The sequence below is a fragment of the Tamandua tetradactyla genome, chromosome 2 (assembly GCF_023851605.1).
Source record: "Tamandua tetradactyla isolate mTamTet1 chromosome 2, mTamTet1.pri, whole genome shotgun sequence".
In the NCBI taxonomy this organism is placed as follows: domain Eukaryota; kingdom Metazoa; phylum Chordata; class Mammalia; order Pilosa; family Myrmecophagidae; genus Tamandua; species Tamandua tetradactyla.
In genome coordinates, this window is record NC_135328.1 from 76,235,854 (window position 1) to 76,248,776 (window position 12,923).

Here is a 12,923-nt window from a genome sequence, read left to right on the forward strand (position 1 = left end):
ACCCTGTGTCATCCCCTCCCAAGTTTCCCCAGTATTTTCAAGTAAATAATTTCCTTTTGCTTCCCCTATTTAAAAATAAATCAGTTAATTCATTGCACAACATTCTTCCAACTCTTCTGTACGTTTGAATATATTCATAAAACACTTAAGAAAAATACATATAAAATGCCAATCTGACCAAGTTTTTAAATAGTGACTTCTCATAATGTACTCATAAAAATAAAAGAGCTCATAAACAGCACTAAAATTACAGGAAAGGTCATTGAAATATGAGACATTGTTTGCTGATTATCAAAAGAAACAGCATAATATAGATAAATAATAGTTACTACGCTGTATTTTGGAGGGATTCCCCCCAGGTTCTCACAGTTGGTTTGGCAAACACTCAAAACTATAGGTGCTGTGTGCTCAAGTCAATGGTGGGCTTATAGATATCTAACTTACTTTCCCTGGTGGATCACCACCACCCATGTAAGCCATCTTTCACTCATGAGTGAATGCCCTTGATTTTGGTCCCCTATTCTCATTCTAGAGTTCCTATGACTATACACGCAGGTTACATGGCATCTTCTGGGGTCATCCTCTGCTCATTAAGCAAAAGGCCCTCTCTCAACAAAAGGCTCTCAAGGACCTTCAGGACAATGGATAAAGTCACCTTCACAAGTGAATATGATACCCTCCCTTGCCTGCTCCTCCCCAAACAAATCCAACACATTATAATATTATTGCTCTGTATGTATTTGTTTTAAATAATTCTCCTAACATACTAAATTCCACAGATGGCAAGAAAAAAAAAAAGGCAAACCAATGTTCCCAACTACTAACAAAGGCCTGGGTAATGACACAAATGACAATCTTCCTATCACTTTTATCATGAGGAAGTTTTCTCTCTTGTCTAACCTAAACCCCTTCTGCTTTAAGTACATTCACTCATTGAAATTTTTAATTTTACTAGTATTGGAAAAGATGGTTACATACCCTATAGTAAAGAGAATGCCTTGAAGTGTAAGTAACAGATTACAATTCCAAGGAAGTGCTCTTTAAACCCACACTGTTGACAACCAAATTGTGATCAACTCTATCTCTATTCTTTGAGTCTGAAACACTAACTACCTGAGAGCCCAAGACTGACAATCACTATGTGCATATCTCACTGAATCAAACAATTCTTAATGGATTAGTATGTCAACTCCATTAACAATTCACCAATTTGGGGGGGGGGGGGGCAAAAAACAGAAGGACTTACCTAATAGTATACATATTCTGAATATTCTTCTCCCCATCTTGTCCTTCCCTAAGAGCTTGTATTTGTAATAATTTCACAATGGCTTTTATCAAGCCATGTGTATTCCTGTAAGGAAATATTCAATGTTAAATGTTACAGACATAAAGTGAACATTCCAATCAAATGCTTAATTCTGTCATTTCAAAATAATTGAAAACTTGTCATTCACATCCACCCAGCTCATTCTACAGCACAGTCAAGAAGAAATCTAACAAGCAGACTGCTCCCATCCAACACATTAATGGAGAAGTGAGGTGCAGAAGTCAAACCACCACCCTATCAATCACTTCTCTAAACACTTTTAGGGAAGGAAGCATCAGAAAAAGTCAAACAGCCCACATAATTGCATGTGTCAGTCAGCAATACTGAATAACCAAGTACCTCATTTATAAATATTAGCAGGCCAGGAAAAATAACCAGATATATGAAATGTCTCAGTCATTCAAAAGAGTGGACCAAGGGACCAATCAGAACAAATAACTTCCATTAAAAAAGTTACTGGGGGTGGGGGGGAATAGAACTGTATATATTTTTTTCTTTATTCTTGGTAAGCAGTAGAAGGATAATATACCAAAAAGAATGACCTACCATTTTAAATAGGACTTCCCTTGGAAATAGAAATAAATCTTAGGGGAAAAACAGATTATTTGTAAAATGAAAAAAATTTTTATTATTTTAAAATCACGGTTATTAATAATATTTATTGAGCATTCTCCTAAGTGTTTTACATATATCATGTCATTTACTAATCAGGACATAATAAGTTACAAATCACTGTTAACTTTATTCATGAACAAAGGACTTAATATATCAGTTGGGGTAGTATGTGAGATGTTATTGAGTGTATTTTTATGGCATTTAAGGTTTTCCAACCGACAAAACATTTGGCCACACAGCAGTTCTGCACTGTCCAATACAGCAACCAATAGTCACATGTGGCTACTGGGTACTTGTAATGTGGCTAGTCCAAATTAAGATGTGCTAGAAAAGTAAAATACACACTGGATTTAAAAGACCTATGATACAAAAAAAAAAAAAAACAATGTAAAACAGCCTATATAATTTTATGTGTTGAAATAATATTTTTTAAAGTAGGTTAAGTAAAATATATTATTAAAATCAACTTTAACTGTTTCTTTTATTTTTTAAGAAATTTTGAATTACATATGTGGCTTACATTTGTGGCTCACAATGTATTTCTATTGCACAGAACTGCTAGACACACACTCATATGAGGGGGAAAAAATAATTCTGTCCCCTACCTACCTTACCAGCCTCATCTCAAACCATTCTCCCCATTGTACTTGGCAGTCTTTCAGGCTTCTTACTAAGCATCTTTCCTCCCACTACAGGGACGTGGCACTTTCTAGTTTCTGTGACCGGGAAGCTCTACACTCTTCTGTTTCCCTAGATAACTTCTATTCATTCTTTGGTTTTATTTTAGATGTTACTTACTCAGGAAAGCCCTCTTTGAACGCCAAGACTAGGCCAAACCTTCATATTAAAGCACACTCACACAGTATATTTTATTTGAATGTAGTTTGAGATACAATTGTGAAACTGTGAAATTAAGGCAATCTCTCCCTCTGAACCAAAAGCATCCTGACTGCAATGACAATCTGCTTTACTCACCATGCTATTACAGCACCTACCACAAGCACACAGGAGATAATAAATATATGCAAAAAACATGCTTAATTAAGGGACAGGCAGACTGATAGAATGATATAGCTAAGTTACAGAAGTGATCTCTGAAGGTAATTTTTAGTTCTATAACTACATTACTTACAAATATATACACTGAAATAATAGTATCATATCTTTATTATTAAAATTAGCTACTAACTAAACTAATATGAATGGTATTATTGGTTGTGGTTATAAACGGCCTTTGATTTCAAGAATAACACATTTAGCAAATGCTAGAATTATAAATACTAGGAAAATAAAATAAATATAATACTCCTCTTTAATTAAGCAATGACACAACTCCATTGGGGAAAGGGAGGGCAGGTGTTTTTTGCTGGAGTTTATCTTTCCATGTAACACACCTTAATCCATGTGCTTACAACATTAAAACCAATTTAAGACTCCTGATAGAATAAGAAAAAAGATAAATATTCAGCATGGTATATAGAGATTTAACTGCTATGTTGAAGACTGCTAACCATGCCGCTAAATCCACCACCCTGTAAATTAACTCCTAAGAGTTTTAGGATTAAATGGCTCCAGTGGCTTAATATCAGAGCAGCTGTAAGACATGCCTCATGAAAGATGCTATTTTCTTTCACTCACCCTTCCATCTTAACTCATTTGTTATGTATGAAAATCCACTAAATAGTAATAGGATTTTTTTAAACTTAAATTCTTCTCTCTCTGAAATTGCTTCGAAAGGTTAGATCCAAAAAGGCTAAAAAATAGAAGGTAAAGTTTCATATTATGATTTTTAAAAAGGTGGGGGGAAGAAGACATATGCATCAAGTTATTTTTAGATCCATAAGCTCATTATAATCCTTTGTTTTAAAATTTTAATTGGTAACCACTGAAGAATGCTAAAACAAAATAACTTCATTATTTATAAGTTAAGTAAATAAAAAGAATTAAGGTCTATATCCTGCCTTTACTATACAAACAATACCACTGGGTAATCCAATCGTATCAGAAAGGTTCTCTTTATACTTGTATTTCAGGTAGTAAGTAAAGAAAAAGTTAAAGAATGTCACCACTCTTAAACTCCTAATAAATTAATGCATCTGGTCACTGAATATCAAGAGTGATCAGATGCATTAATCTAACAACATCTAAAAAGAAGCAATCCAATATTTCATGTCTCCCAACAGAAAAATGCAATATCACCCATGAAAAAGTCGGATTCCCTCCCTCCCCAAAAAGTGAACGTAAAGCTTTTTTAAAACTAGGGAGTAAATGTTCAATTTACAAGAAATACAGAAAAATAAGTTAAACTACACCATGGACATGCAGCCAACAAAATCTATACTATGGAAATCACTACACACAAGGAACCAGTTTTTTCAACAAATAAACCATGAGAGAAAGCGAAGACACTATAGATTAAAAGAGACTTAAAAAGCATAACAATTTTAAAGTGGAACTTAGCTGAATATTCAAACTTTAAAAAATCAATTATAAGACAATTAGAAATTTGAACACTGAGTACACGTTAAAAAATAATATAATAATTTATAATAGCTGTTAAATATTTACAGAAATGGGAAGCATATTAAAGTATAATAACACTATTATAGTTATGTTTTTAAAAGATATATATTAAAATGTATACAGAAGAAATAATATGATGTCTGGGATTTGCTTCTAAGAATATGAGCGAAACAAAGTGCAAGGGCTGTGGAGAAGGCAGAACTAGCCATGGGTTAATGGTTGGAGCCGAGAGATATGGCTCAAAACATTATTTAACCTACTTTTGAGATAATCCATAAAATGTTTTAAAAATCATAAGAAGAGTTCTTCTTTGTAACTTATTTGTTTAACATTTTCCTGTTATTTTATATGTTCAAAATATTTGAAATCATTTGTAAGTTCACCAGAACAAAGAAGTAACATTGAAATACATTTATTAATTTCAGGTGAAATAACAGTTGAACTACACTGAAAGACTTAATTTTGCTCCAGACTTGAATTTATATGATCTACATTTCTACATATATATTCATAAGTAAAATTGATTCATATTAATTTTTGATGCTCCTGGTAAGTCTTTCTGATATTCTGGTATAACAGCTGACTAAATTTCAAAATGCTAATTAAAAAAAAAAAATTAGAGGAAAGGGCATTGTGACTGTGGCTCAGTGGCAGAATTCTCTCTTGCCATACTGGAGACCAAGGTTTGATTCCCAGTGCCTACCCATGAAAATAAAAAAAAAAGAGGGAAAAAGTTAAAGCAGAAATAACATTAAAATAACCTTCTCAATATTGCTTGCCCTTAAATTAGATCTCCATCATAACAAAGTTCACAGTACTTGTCCATTATTGAAAGCACTATATTAAAATTAATAAATTTCAGTGAAAAGTCCAGGACCAGAGAGCTTCACATGGGAATTCTACCAAGTTCCCAGGAAGAATTAGTACCAATCCTGCTAATATACCATATCAACAAATCAAAGAGGAAAAACCCCATGATCATCTCAATTGATTTAGAAAAGGCATTTGATAAAATTCAGCCTCCTTTCTTAATAAAAACACTTCTAAAGACAGGAATAGAAGGAAACTTCCTTAACATGATAAAGGGCATACATGAAAAACCCAAAACTAACATCATACTCAATGGGAAAAACTGAAAGTTTTCCTTTTAGGATCTGGAACAAGACTAACATACCCGCTGTAATCACTGTTATTCAACATTGTGCTAGAAGTTCTATTGTGCTAGAAGTTCTAGCTAGAGCAGTTATGCAAGAAAAGTAAATAAAAGGCATTCAAATTGGGAAGGAAGAAGTAAAACTTTCACTGTTTGCAGATAGCATAATAATATATGTACAAAGCCCCCCAAAATCTACCATAAAGCTACTAGAGCTAATAAATAAATTAAGCAAACTGGCAGGATATGTACAAAACTGGCAGATCAACATACAAAAATCAGTAGTGTTTCTATTCACTAATAATGAGCAATCTGAAGAAGAAATCAAGAAAAAAATTCCATTTACAATAGCAACCCAAAAAATCAAATATCTAGGAGACTAAATTTAACTAAGGATGTAAAGGATCTATACAAAGAAAACTACAAACATTGTTAAAAGAAATCAAGGAAGATCTAAATGAATAGAAGGGCATTCCATGTTCATGGATTGCGAGACTAAATTATCATTAAGATGTCAATTCTACCCAAATTGATTTACAGATACAACATAATCCCAATCAAAATTCCAACAGCCATCTTTGCAGAAATGGAAACTCCAATTATCAAATTTATTTGAATGGGTAAGGGACCCCGAAGAGCCACAAACATCTTGAAAGAGATGAATGAAGTTGGAGGACTTATACTTTGTAACTTTAAATCATCTTATAAAACTACAGTGGTCAAAACAGCATAATACTGGCATTTAGATAATTTAGATAATATTGACCAATGAAATTGAATTGAGAGTTCAAAAAGAGACCCTCACCTCTATGGCCAATTGATATTTGACAAAGCTGCCAGTCCACACATCTGGGACAGAATAGTCTCTTTAACAAAAGGTGTTGGGAGAAATGAAAATCCATATAAAAAAGAATGAAAGAGGATCCCTAGCATACACAACTTACAGAAAATGAACTCAAAATAGATCAAAGACCTAAATACAGCAGCCAGGACCATAAAACTCTTAGAAGCAAATAAACGGAAGAATCTCCAAGATCTTGTGGTAGGCAATGGTTCCCTTAGATATTACACCCAAGGCACAAGCAACAAAAGAAAAAAATAGATAAATGGGACACACCCAATATTTTAGGTTTCAAAGTCAAAGGACTTTGTCAAGAAAGTGAAAAGGCTGCCTACTCAATGGGAGAAAGTATTTGGAAATCACCTATCGGATAAGGGCTTAATATCCAGAATGCATAAAGCAATCCTACAACTCAACAATTTAAACAACCCAATTTAAAAATGGGCAAAAACATGAATACACATTTTTCCAAAGAGGAAAAATCAAAAAGCATAAGAAAAGATGCTCAACATCTTTTCTATCTATTAGGGAAATGCAAATGAAAACCACCACAGAATACCATTTCACACCCATTAGAATGGCTACTATTAAAAAAACAGTAAATTAAATGTGTTGGAGAGGATGTGGAGAGATAGGAATACTCAGTCACTGCTGGTGGAAATGTAAAATGATGCAGTCACTACGGAAGACAGTTTGACAGTTCCTCAAGAAGCTAAGTATAGAACTGCCATATGACCTGGCAATTTCACTACTAGATATATACCCAGAAGAACGAAAAGCAGGGGCTCAAATAGACATTTACACATCAATGTTCACAGTAACATTATTCATAATTACCAAAAGATGGAAGCACCCCAAATGTCTATCAACTGACATTTGAATAAACAAAATGTGGTATATACATGTGATGGAATATTATTCTGCTATAAGAAGAAAGAAGTCCTAATGGGTACAACAACATGGATGAACCTTAAGAACATTATGTTAGGTGAAATAAGCCAAACAGAAAAGAACAAATATTGTATGATCTCACTGATATGAACTAATTAAAATAAGCAAACTCATAGAGTTAGAATCTAGAATATAGGTTACTAGGGGATAGAATGGGGTTAGGGAATGTGGAGTTGATCATTTGTGCAGAATTTCTATTTTGGTTGCTTTGTAAATGTTTGGAAATGGACAGCAGTGATGGTAGCATGTTATCCTGAATATAATTAACAGCAGTGATTTATTTGTGTGGATGTGGTTGAAAGGGGAATTTTTGCATCATTTATTTACTACTAGGAAAGCTAGAGGATAAAATACAAGACTGTATAACACAGTGAACCCTGTTGTGAATGATAACTGTGGTTAATAGTACAAATACATGAACGTTCTTTCATGAATTATAACAAGTATACATCACTATAACAAGTTCTTAATAATAGGGTAATATGTAAGGACAAATATACCCAATGCAAACTATGCAGTATAGTTAGCAATAGTATTTTAACAAGCTTTCATAATTGTAACAAAGGAGCCACACCAATGCAAAATGTCAACAATAGGGGGTATTTGGGAATGTTGCATTTTTTATGTGACTTTTAAGTAAACCTGTAACTTCTTAATTACAAAATAAATAAAGAAAGAAAGAACAATATGTTTTTAACTATGCTAAGTGAAAGAAATCAAACAGAAAACACTACATATAGTGTGATTCCATTTGTAAAAAATGTAAATATAAATGGATCTATACAGAATCAGATTAGTGGTTATTAGGGCTGGGAAGGATAGAGAGACTGCAAGGTGACTGCTAAGGATAAAGGGTATGGGACTTTTCTTTTTGGAGTAATGTAAATGTTCTAAATTGATGTAGTAATGAAATGCTCAACTCTGTGATTATACTAAAAGCCAATGACTGGCCCTCTTTGTCCGCCGGCCCGGAGCGGCGCTCACGCCCCGCCAGCCAGCCCGCCCTCCTTTCCCTCTTTGTCCGCCAGCCCGGCGCGGCGCTCACGCCCCGCCAGCCAGCCCGCCCTCCTCTCCCTCTTTGTCCGCCGGCCCGGCGCGGTGCTAACGCCCCGCCAGCCAGCCCGCACTCCTCTCCCTCTTCCCCCTTCTGCTCCGGCGCGCTCCATCCGCCATCTTATCCTTCCCTTTCTCCTCCTGCTCCAGCGGCTCTTCAACCACTACCATGCCTTCTTCCACCTTCACCGGCTCCTCCGCCACCGGCCTCGACAGCTTTGTCACCCTCACCTTTCCGCCTCCAGAACAGCTACTGGGGGAGTGGAGATGATAAATAGCAGCTCCCAGAGCCACTACGGAGATCAAAGGGACGGCATACCCCATCCTGGAACAGCTGACTGTCTGGGAGAATCAGCTCCGGTGAGATCGTCGAGGGGCGCGGGCTTTCCCGGGCAGGATGGCAAGTGGCCGGAGTCCCTCCCTTCCTCCTTCCCAGGCCAGCTGGCAGAATTGAGCAGGCGGTCGCCTCGGGTCGCGGCGGTTGGCGCCCCCACCACGCGAGGTCCCCCGGACCAACTGAGAGAGTTGGGTCGGAAATCCCCAGACCGCGGAGAACGGTGACCGGGGGGTCCCTTCCAAACATGTGACTCCCTGGTCCGGTTGGGAACAGTGCACTCTCCCGGGTTGCGGCAGCTCGTGCCCTCCCGCCACGCTTGGCGCCCCAGGCCGACTAGGAAATTCGGTCGGGCGCTCTCCTGGGCTGCGGCGGCCGGCGACCCTCCCCGCGTTCGGACCTCCGAGCCGACTGGCACTCTTCCAAGCCACTTCGGCTGCCGAACCTTCACCACGGCGAGAGTTTTCCAAAGCTAAAGGACCCACAGCAACTTTTACTGGTGGAACCCGTAGACAAACATGTGCCACGAGCACCACGTACTGGGCAGGATAAGAAAAACAGAACCCAGAGATTTCACAGAAAAATCTTTCAACCTGTGGGGTCCAATACCCAGGGAAATCTGACTAAATGCCCAGATGCCAGCAGAAGATAACGGATCACGCTCAGAAAATTGAAAATATGGCCCAGTCAAAGGAACAAACCAATAGTTCAAATGAGATACAGGAGCTGAAATACCTAATGCTGAATATACGAACAGAAATGGATAACCTCTTCAAAACCGAAATCGATAAATTGAGGGAGGATATGAAGAAGACATGGGCTGAACATAAAGAAGAAATAGAAAAACTGAAAAAACAAATCACAGAACTTATGAAAGTGAAGGATAAAGTAGAAAAGATGGAAAAAACAATGGATACCTACAATGATAGATTTAAAGAGACAGAAGATACAATTAGTTGATTTGGAGGATGGAACATCTGAATTCCAAAAAGAAACAGAAACTATCGGGAAAACAATGGAAAAATTTGAACAGGGTATCAGGGAACTCAAGGACAATATGAACCGCACAAATATACGTGTTGTGGGTCTCCCAGAAGGAGAAGAGAAGGGAAAAGGAGGAGAAAAACTAATGGAAGAAATTATCACTGAAAATTTCCGAGCTCTTATGAAAGATCTAAAATTACAGATGCAAGAAGTGCAGTGCACCCCAAAGAGAATAGACCCAAATAGGCGTTCTCCAAGACACTTACTAGTTAGAATGTCAGAGGTCAAAGAGAAAGAGAGGATCTTGAAAGCAGCGAGAGAGAAGCAATCCACCACATACAAGGGAAACCGAATAAGACTATATGTAGATTTCTCAGCAGAAACCATGGAAGCTAGAAGACAGTGGGATGATATATTTAAGTTACTAAAAGAGAAAAACTGCCAACCAAGACTCCTATATCCAGCAAAATTGTCATTCAAAAATGAGGGAGAAATTAAAACATTCTCAGACAAAAAGTCACTGAGAGAATTTGTGGCCAAGAGACCAGCTCTGCAAGAAATACTAAAGGGAGCACTAGAGTCAGATACGAAAAGACAGAAGAGAGAGGTATGGAGAAGAGTGTAGAAAGAAGGAAAGTCAGACATGATATATATAATACAAAAGGTAAAATGGTAGAGGAAAATATTATCCAAACAGTAATAACTCTAAATGTCAACGGACTGAATTTCCAATCAAAAGACATAGACTGGCAGAATGGATTAAAAAACAGGATCTTTCTATATGCTGTCTACAGGAAACACATCTTAGACCCAAAGATAAATATAGGTTGAAAGTGAAAGGTTGGGAAAAGATATTTCATGCAAATAACAACCAGAAAAGAGCAGGAGTGGCTATACTAATATCCAACAAATTAGACTTCAAATGTAAAACAGTTAAAAGAGGCAAAGAAGGACACTATATACTAATAAAAGGAACAATTAAACAAGAAGACATAACAATCATAAATATTTACCGAACCAGAATGTCCCAAAATACGTGAGGAATACACTGCAAACACTGAAAAGGGAAATAGACTCATATACCATATAGTTGGAGACTTCAATTCGCCACTCTCATCAATGGACAGAACATCTAGACAGAGGATTAATAAAGAAATAGAGAATCTGAATATTACTATAAATGAGCTAGACTTAACAGACATTTATAGGACATTACATCCCACAACAGCAGGATACACCTTTTTCTCAAGTGCTCATGGATCATTCTCAAAGATAGACCATATGCTGGGTCACAAAGCAAGTCTTAACAAATTTAAAAAGATTGAAATTATACACAACACTTTCTCGGATCATAAAGGAATGAAGTTGGAAATCAATAATAGGCGGAGTGCCAGAAAATTCACAAATACATGGAGGCTCAACAACACACTCTTAAACAACAAGTGGGTCAAAGAAGAAATTGCAAGAGAAATTAGTAAATACCTAGAGGCAAATGAAAATGAAGACACAACATATCAAAACTTATGGGACGCAGCAAAGGCAGTGCTAAGAGGGAAATTTATTGCCCTAAATGCCTTTATCAGAAAAGAAGAAAAGGCAAAAATGCAGGAATTAACTGTCCACTTGGAAGAACTGGAGAAAGAACAGCAAACTAATCCCAAAGTAAGCAAAAGGAAAAAAATAACAAAGATTAGAGCAGAAATAAATGAAATTGAAAACATGAAAACGATAGAGAAAATCAATAAGACCAGAAGTTGGTTCTATGAGAAAATCAATAAGATTGATGGGCCCTTAGTAAGATTGACAAAAAGAAGAAGAGAGAGGATGCAAATAAATAAGATCAGAAATGGAAGAGGAGACATAACTACTGACCCCACAGAAATAAAGGAGGTAATAACAGGATACTATGAACAACTTTACGCTAATAAATACAACAATTTAGATGAAATGGACGGGTTCCTGGAAAGACATGAATAACCAACTTTAACTCAAGAAGAAATAGATGACCTCAACAAACCAATCACAAGTAAAGAAATTGAATCAGTCATTCAAAAGCTTCCTAAAAAGAAAAGTCCAGGACAAGTCAGCTTCACATGTGAATTCTATCAAACATTCCAGAAAGAATTAGTACCAACTCTCCTCAAACTCTTCAAAAAAATCGAAGTGGAGGGAAAACTACCTAATTCATTTTACGAAGCCAACATCACCCTCATACCAAAACCAGGCAAAGATATTACAAAAAAAGAAAACTACAGACCAATCTCTCGAATGAATATAGATGCAAAAATCCTCAATAAAATTCTAGCAAATCGTATCCAACAACACATTAAAAGAATTATAAATCATGACCAAGTAGGATTCATCCCAGGTATGCAAGGATGGTTCAACATAAGAAAATCAATTAATGTAATACACCATATCAAAAAATCAAAGCAGAAAAATCACATGATCATCTCAATTGATGCAGAGAAGGCATTTGACAAGATTCAACATCTTTTCCTGTTGAAAACACTTCAAAAGATAGGAATACAAGGGAACTTCCTTAAAATGATAGAGGGAATATATGAAAAACCCACAGCTAATATCATCCTCAATGGGGAAAAATTGAAAACTTTCCCCCTAAGATCAGGAACAAGACAAGGATGTCCACTATCACCACTATTATTCAACATTGTGTTGGAGGTTCTAGCCAGAGCAATTAGACAAGAAAAAGAAATACAAGGCATCAAAATTGGAAAGGAAGAAGTAAAACTATCACTCTTTGCAGACGATATGATACTATACATCGAAAACCCGGAAAAATCCACAACAAAACTACTAGAGCTAATAAATGAGTACAGCAAAGTAGCAGGTTACAAGATTAACATTCAAAAATCTGTAGCATTTCTATACACTAGTAATGAACAAGCTGAGGGGGAAATCAAGAAACAAATCCCATTTACAATTGCAACTAAAAGAATAAAATACCTAGGAATAAATTTAACTAAAGAGACAAAAAACCTATACAAAGAAAACTACAAAAAACTGCTAAAAGAAATCACAGAAGACCTAAATAGATGGAAGGACATACCGTGTTCATGGATTAGAAGACTAAATATAGTTAAGATGTCAATCCTACCTAAATTGATCTACAGATTCAATG

The 12,923-nt window shown here is 36.2% G+C and overlaps 1 protein-coding gene and 1 long non-coding RNA gene across 5 annotated transcripts in view; one reads left to right on the forward strand and one right to left on the reverse strand.

Annotated features, from left to right (window-relative positions):
- The window catches only part of LOC143673494 (uncharacterized), a 58,632-nt gene extending 53,699 nt beyond the window's left edge, over positions 1–4,933 (forward strand). The window contains exon 8 of one of the 2 annotated variants that reach the window (XR_013170406.1): positions 4,891–4,933. This is a non-coding gene — a long non-coding RNA (uncharacterized LOC143673494). The remainder of the gene's footprint in view (positions 1–4,890) is intronic. The other variant, XR_013170407.1, reaches the window with a different exon arrangement.
- FOCAD (focadhesin) overlaps positions 1–12,923 on the reverse strand; it is a 415,741-nt gene that overhangs the window by 312,987 nt on the left and 89,831 nt on the right. For all 3 annotated transcript variants that reach the window (XM_077148045.1, XM_077148042.1, XM_077148044.1), the window contains exon 5: positions 1,247–1,351. In XM_077148045.1, coding sequence (XP_077004160.1) covers positions 1,247–1,351 — 105 coding nt within the window. The remainder of the gene's footprint in view (positions 1–1,246; positions 1,352–12,923) is intronic.